Source organism: Festucalex cinctus, chromosome 1 (assembly GCF_051991245.1).
Source record: "Festucalex cinctus isolate MCC-2025b chromosome 1, RoL_Fcin_1.0, whole genome shotgun sequence".
Lineage (NCBI taxonomy): Eukaryota > Metazoa > Chordata > Actinopteri > Syngnathiformes > Syngnathidae > Festucalex > Festucalex cinctus.
The window spans coordinates 42,040,528-42,048,535 of record NC_135411.1 but is presented as its reverse complement, the minus strand read 5'-3'; the positions used below and the strand labels follow the sequence as shown (position 1 = coordinate 42,048,535).

Genomic DNA, 8,008 nt, shown 5'->3' with positions numbered 1-8,008 from the left:
CATATATATATATATATATATATATATATATATATATATATATATATATATATATATATATATATATATCGATAAATCGAAAAATACTTGACAGATGAATTGATTATTAAAATAATCGTCAGTGAGCAGCTCTATAATTGAAAACTGTCCAGCTAATCCATGTTATCAGATTTGTATTGCCCAATCTCACTCTTGGATGATCTTACCGGAATTGTCAGCATAAAGCCCTGATGGTAAAACCCATAGTATGTACTGTGTGCTGTATGTAGGTTGTGTTGGTATGTTTGGTCGCATGTGCACCCTAATTTCTCAACAGTGTGACTAAAACAAGAAGTTTGAAGCATAGATAGAGGATTAGTTTCTGTGACTCTGAATGCCTCCATTGTTTTTTCCTTTTTATTTGTGATAGAGAGACATGTAGATTAACATTTCAATGACAAATGTAAATGCACCCAATTATAGCCAAAAAGTTAATTTCCTTTGGTAGTCCTCCTGCCAGAAGTAATATGGCCATATGGAACTGATGCAAAAAATATACAATCTTTAAAGACAGCAAGATGGTGCAACATCAGTTAACAGGGAAAAAAATATTGGCATAAAATACATGTACAATCTTTAAAAACAGCAAGATTACACATGACTAACCCTACTACAGGTGTTCATGTTGACAAATTTGTTTGTCAATTAGCCAATTGTATGTATATTTAAATGAGCTTTATGAGATGGACTCGCTTGTGTTTTGTGGGATCGCATTCCACTGGCATTAAAAGAAAATATTTACTGACCAATTAAAGTACTTTTTAGTGGCATTTCACAATCTTCTCGAATATCCCCTGTAATAACCAGAGTTGCAGGCAATCTAAATTTGATAAAGTTAGAGTGGAAGTGGGGCTAAGATGTGACGGATTTCATAGACATAGCAACAGTCCTTAAAAAAAGTTTTTTCCAACTTTGCAGCCTATATTTACTGAGGATTGTGCAATGATGGAAGGATCTTATTTATTTATTTTTTCCCCTGAATTTTAAGCGCTTGTTTGTATGAAGATATTACCAGCTTTAGAGTAGTAGAATTTGTAGAGCCCAGGTGGGTTGATTAATCTCAAATATTATTGGGGGGGCATTTTAGTATATCTTCTGTCAACATTTAATTTCTAAAATGCCTGAAATTTGAAAGGGTGAATTTCAGAATTGTACTCACTTTATCAGCATGTTTAAAACTGTGATGTTAAGTATTTATACTCAATTTACAATTTCAATTTTCTGTCCAGAAATGAAAACATAAGAATCTATGTGTGGTGGATTATTTTTTTTTCCCTGTGGCCAAAACAGTTTTGGAAGAGTAAAGTTGTAAATGACAGTCAGTTACTCAACCAGTTTGAAATGTTTTACCATGACCTTTGTACACGATGCAGCAGCCCCAGAATGGTCTTTACCCTTTACAAAAATCACATTCAACAACTACACACATTAGGCACATTGTGGTCTAAACCAATCAGATATAGTGAAAGATGCTACCACTCTCTGATTGGCCATGGTCCAGATATTCACATTCATGTGTGTGTGATTTAGAAAATCTGTATGCTGCAGTCAGATAGCCCTTGTGGAAAAAATAGGAAATTTGCATAATTGTTACAAGGAAGGTTTGGCCCAACAACAGTGATATGCACCAATTTTACTCTTTCTGGACATTTTGGGGTCATTATTTGTATTTTTCTCCTCCACTTGTTGGGAAAATAGAATGAATGTGGATAAGTACATACTACATTGAAATCTAGTGGAGTGATGCCATCACTTTGTGGGGAACATAATTGGCATGCATTATAGAACATGTAGTTTATGCATAGTCAATACACACTTTAGACTTATTTATTTTGGAAACAATCAGGCTTAAATTATGTCGTTAGCCACATTTGGCCTGCTGACCTTGAGTTTGACATCTGTGCTTTAGAGCAATGATTGTAAACTGGCTGGTCAGGACCCAAAAAGGGACTCACGGACATTTTGGGAGGGTCGCAGACAACTAATAAAAAAAAAAATGACGTAGCCTATTAGGATTTTTATGCTGCAGTACAGAAGTGTGTATTAGGTAAGCGACGGGAAGTGTAGCTTCCCCATGCTTAAAGGGATCGTTCGGCTTTTTTAACATGAATCTGAATTTCATCCTCACCTCCCGTGTGTGCGATCAGCACTGACTTACCCCTGACAGCGTTCTGTGACACCAGTTCTGGTCCGGTGTTGTGCAAGAGGAAAATAGTCCAGCAAGCTGGCTGGGGTGTCGGAAATAAAGCGTTTTTCTTCTAAAAACTATTTGTTTTCAAAAGCGTGATACATTTCCATCACAATACTCCTTTTCCGAAAAAAGTCATTACCGCCAGCCACTACTTTTCTGTTCGTTCGTATCACTGCGCGTCACCCTGTCGACGGCTAATCGCCGCACTGCAGCCAGCTAGCTGATCCTTCCGCCTTCGAAAAGACAAACAACTTCTAGCGGAAGGATTTACTTTTTAACAAATTCAGTCTAACGCAGCTTCTGGCTAGCGGATGTCCAGTAGGTGAATTGAAAACAGCTTTTGAAGACATACACTTGTGTTGTCAGAGGCTATTTTTAAGTAATGTGTTCTTTATTGTTCTTAGCTTGTACAAAAGTGGGTTGTCGTGATTTTTCACCAAAGGAAAATGCACCTCCCAAGGTGAAGGCATTGCATTTAGTTTTCGAATCTGTTTGAGGGCATAACGAATCATGAAGAATTCTGATGAAATTGCAACATGGCTTCTTTGCAGGTGACCAGGATTCAGGAAGACCTCAAAATGTTGCCTCAAGACATGAAGCAGGTCCGAGTGCTTATCCTCAATGACAAAGAGAATTTGGAGAGGACCCTATTCAGACTTGATCAAGGTAAACTTTGTTTTTCTGTTCAAAAGTCAAATAAGAAGGGAACATATCGCAACCAACCTGCTGTTTTTCTTGTCGATTAAATCCCATAACTCTGCACCTGGTTCTGCTGAAGTAATTTGAAAATGCATTTATTTACAAAGCACGAGGAACAGGTTACCATAATACAAATATGGTGTTACCTGCAGTGAGCTGCTTCTTTGGTGGTCTTCGCAGGATGGTATGGAGAGGACATGTCTGTGTAAAATTGTTGACATAACCGAACGTGGGTCATTCAGGTGCGCTGCAAAAAACACAGCTTTAGCGAACACATGTCTGAGCTGCCTTAAATCACATTTTTGATCCGAAAACAATAAATCATTTAGCCCTCATTTCAGACACCCATTTTAGTTTTACAGACTCTTGAAACCACATCTTGCGCGAGTCAGTACTAGAGCCATAGCATTTTGAACCAGCTGGAGAGTCTTCTTAACGACTTGACATGCTCAGGCAGCATGCTCATAGAATTACAATTACCCAGCCAAGAGGTTACAAAAGCATGCAATTCTTTTTTTCCCCAACAGCTAGAGGCAAAACAATTACAATTTTTTTTCTTTTTATTTTGTGCAAGGTGAAAGAATGTTGGCTTTGGTGCTGGTTGTAGTATGTGAACGTTGAATGATAAATGAATCCTGATCAATGGTGACACCAAGGTTCATCACTGTACTACATGGGGAAAGTACAAAGCAATCTCGAGCAGCTGTGTCATTGGAGACTTTGCCTCTAAGGTCATGGGAGCCAAGGACTACAATTTAGTTGTTTGTTTGTTTGTTTTCTAATCTGAATTCATTTGTAGGAAGTTGACATGATTGACTTTCCACACAGTCTTCATTTCTGATATTTATTCATTGTAAACAATCTGACCAGTCAAATTTAAACCAGTTTAGGGCAGTTCCTTTGATACCAATGACATACTCTACTTTCTGTGGGAGGATCTGATCATCAATGGTATCAATGACTGCTGAGTGGTGTGAGCCTGTAAAAAGAGACTTAATTACAAAAGTTGATTTGGGTTTAGGATTTGACCTCCAACATTTGTACTTTTAAATACATCTGCTTCATTCTAACAGATGATATAGCAGAGATGTAATTTTATTTCAGATAGTCTTCTGTATTGATAAATACATTTAATACAATTATTCTAAGAAACAAGAATCTCAGACTCTGCAGAGCTAATGTGCTTATGCGTCCTCAGGTTTTGAGCTCCAGTTCCGTCTGGGTCCAAGTCTTCAGGGCAGGAGAGTTACAGTGCACACCAACTACCCACTTGAAGGACAGCGGTTTGAACGAAACACTTACCGTGTTTTGGCCTGGAAAAACCCAACAGGACGTGAGGATGACTCTGATAAGTTTTGCTTTCTGGATATCAAAGTGGCTGGTTCTTTCCAGTACTACTTTGGATTTGGGTAAGATTCCACTTTAAACTGTCAGAATGCAATTGATCAGTTTTATTAATTTGACATGACTAAATCGCAACATCACTTCATTACCGATTGCTCTGCCTCAAATTAATATTACAATGGGGAGAAATTCAACAAAATAAATCAGTTGAGTTAAATTTTTTACGAAACTAAAATTGATTTGCCGATTTCAAAATTGCAGTCAAGTTTTTTTTTATCCACAGCTTGCCCCCCCAGATTAGCTGTAGTAAGACTGTAGTAAGAAGAGATAGTTAGGATAGGACTCATCAACAGCTATATGGCAGCTTGTTTGTGCAGTATCAATTGACCTCACTGTAAACCTCGCGCGCATGACCTAGTGAACCAATCAAGACGTCATGTCTGCGACGGCATGTGCATTTTGCTGCGGACAAACAAAAGCAATCTATCTCCCTGTAGTGCATTGCGTCATTTGCGTGGTTAAAGCCAAGAAAAAACAAACAAACAAACAATAAAAATGGTTCAACGCTGTCATCACGGCTTGTATAAGAGTGATAGCCGTTATTCCGATCGACGAAACGCCGTCCTGCGGTACTCACGGCTTGTTTAAGAGAGACACAAGAGATACACTGTCAGGTTTATTCCCTTCCCTAAACCTTCAAACAACTACGAAAAATGTCTGTGCTGGATCAAACTTTGTGTAAGACCACACACACACACAACCAGTCGAATCCCTCCAAAATGACCAGAAAGTACTACGTCTGCACTAAGGTCATGTTCTCCATTGTTGTTTTTAGCCAAAGGCTAACGATACTCCGCGTAGCTAACCATCCGCACGTTTATTGACTTACTATTTACTATAAATGCCAACAGAACAAACTTTGCACACACAACCAGTTGAATGCCTCCAAAATGACCAGAAAGTACTCCGTCTGCACTAAGGTAATGTTCTCCATTGTTGTTTTTAGCTAAAGGCTAACGATAGCTCCGGGTAGCTAACCTCCCACGTGTTTGTTGACTTACTATTTACTATTAATGCCAAGAAAAAATAAACTATGAGAATATAAATTCATTCTTACCCTGCTTGACAGGAACAATGTCCAAAAACTTCGGTGTTGCTCACAATAGGTCGAAGCGAGTGAGGCGATTCTGTCTTTTTATGACTTCTGTAGCAGCAGACAACGATGCGTATTTCCTTTTGTTTTTGGACAAAATTGCATGGTGAGAGAGTGAAGATACCCTTCACTAAAAATTTTAAAGCCCCCTTTGCTTCCTTGAAGAGAAATTTTGGTGTCATGAAAATACCGGACCAAGAAATCACAAGGAAGATTTGGCAACTTTTATATTATTGTGAATGCACTTCAGCTCATCTCGACCGGTAAATGTTGGAGGGTGCTGCTCGTCGCATTTAGTGGGCAGGGAGGGGTGTGCCACGCGTTAAGGTCAATTGAGACAGTGACAGAGGTGTGTGCACTGTGCAGCTTTGAATAGGTCAGGGACGATCAGTATCTACAAACAGAAAGCTAGCATAGCATTGAATGGCATTTACTGGCAGGCGTTATCCAAAAAGAAAACCCCTACAGTGCCAGCCATTTTGAGCATTTTCACTCATCTTTCAAGGCAAACAGAATATTGTGTGCTATGACTACATAAACATGGTGGGTACCATATGAAAAAATGGATTCCATTCTTTCAGTAGTAAAAAAAAAAAAGTATAATTCAACCTTATTCCGTTCTTTCGTAATCACCATTTGAAAATTGGTAATTTGAGTGACACCAAGCAAAAATGGATAAAATAGGGAGAAAACAAGCTTTATGTGGAAACAATAAATTTTCTGCACATCAGTGACTTTGACACTTAAAAAGTGTTATTGTCCCTCATTAGCAGAAGTCAATGAATAGTGTGCTTCCTCACATCATGGATTTTTTTTTTCTTACATTACATATTTATTCATCTCATTTCTCAATGAATGGAAGCAATTACAATAAAGCTTTATTCGCATCAGTTTATGGCTCCCCTTACTGACTTTTTATGAAATTGCAAAGACAATTTATGGAGATGCAATATCTGGGGTTGCATTCGAATTGAAAAATAACTTTTTTCCCCATCACAGAGAAACGGAGAAGTCTGGAGGAGGCTACATTGTTGTTAACCCAATTCTCCGCGTTGGATCAGAGAACCGTGTCCTCCCATTAGACTGCATCAGCATTCAGACCTATTTATCCAAGTGTTTGGGACACTTAGATGACTGGCCAGCCAGATTACAAGTTGCAAAGGAGTCGGGTACGTGTGTGATTTCTTTTTCAGCATAACATTTTACCCAGTGCAGTGTATATGGAACTGATGTCATCATACTTAATACCTGAGAGTTAGATTCCATCTTGGCTGTGTGCAAGGGCGCACATTCGCGGCAAGTGGCTGCTTGAAATGGTACGGCCTGAAAGGGGCAAGCAAATATCGACTGTTAGACCTGTCACAATGATGGTGATAATACATTCGGGAAGGCTCTGGATATTGTGACACTCTCATTTCTCCCTGGTCTGTGTTCATTTATTGGAAGTGTGAATATTGCTTGTTACCTTGAACGCGGATTCATCATCATTATCATGTTTGGCTTTTTTTTTTCCCCGTAAATGTGCCAATTAAGCGTGTACCATGTAGGGGTGTAGCAATTGACCTTTCCGTAGACCACGCCTGCATGACCTAATAAACCAATCAAGACGCAAGACGTCATGTCTGTGCCGGCACGTGAGTTTTGCTACGGACAAACAAAGCTATCCAGCTCCCGGTGTTGCATTGCGTGGTTATCCAAAGCCAAGAAAAAAATCGTTAAATGCTGTAGTCACGTCTTGTGTAAGAATGATAGCCGTTGTCCTGATTAACTAACCGCTGTCCTGCTGTAGTCACGGCTTGCTTAAGAGAGACACAAGAGAGACACTGTCCGGTTTATTCCCTTCCAGAAAACCTCAAACAACTACGAAAAATGTCATCATACTTTGTGGAAAACCACACACACGGCTAGTCGAATCCCTCCAAAATAACCAGAAACTACTACGTCTGCACTAAGGTAATGTTCTCCATTGTTGTTTTTAGCCAAAGGCTGGCGATAGCTCCGGGTAGCTAACCATCCACACGTTTGTTGACTTACTATTTACTATAATTGCCAACAAAACATTGAAATGATGAGGTAATATAAATTCATTCTTACCCTGCTTGACAGGAACAATGTCCAAAAACTTCGGTTTTGCGGACAATCGGTCGAAGTGAGTGAGGCGACTCGTGTCTTTTCCTGACCTCTGCAGCAGCAGACAGCGATGTGTAGTTCCTTTTGTTTTGGGGCAAAATTGCATGGTGAGGGAGTGAAGATACCCTTCACTAAAGAAATTAAATGCCCCTCTCCTTGCTTGGAAGAGAAATATCGGCGTCCTGAAAATACCCGACAGAGAACTCACAAGGAATATTTGACAACTTTTCCTTTACTGTGAATGCATTTTATCTCATGTTGACCGACAAATGTCGGAGGGGGGCTGCTCATCGCATTTAGTGGGTGGGGAGGGGTGTGCCACGGTAAGGTCAATTACCCGGTTTTACAATTAACCGCGGTTTTTAAATGTCAGGATTATCTAACCACAGCCATTCAACAACACCGGTTATTTCCGCTCACAACAGCTCTTCTGTTTCCACATGGTCCATTTA

The 8,008-nt window shown here is 39.4% G+C and overlaps 1 protein-coding gene across 2 annotated transcripts in view; it reads left to right on the top strand.

Moving 5' to 3' along the window:
* Positions 1-8,008, top strand: part of LOC144029678 (glycogen debranching enzyme-like) — a 37,835-nt gene that overhangs the window by 1,397 nt on the left and 28,430 nt on the right. For both annotated transcript variants that reach the window (XM_077535743.1, XM_077535742.1), the window contains exons 2-4: positions 2,782-2,896; positions 4,128-4,338; positions 6,426-6,595. In XM_077535743.1, coding sequence (XP_077391869.1) covers positions 2,809-2,896; positions 4,128-4,338; positions 6,426-6,595 — 469 coding nt within the window. In that variant the 5' untranslated portion in view covers positions 2,782-2,808. The remainder of the gene's footprint in view (positions 1-2,781; positions 2,897-4,127; positions 4,339-6,425; positions 6,596-8,008) is intronic.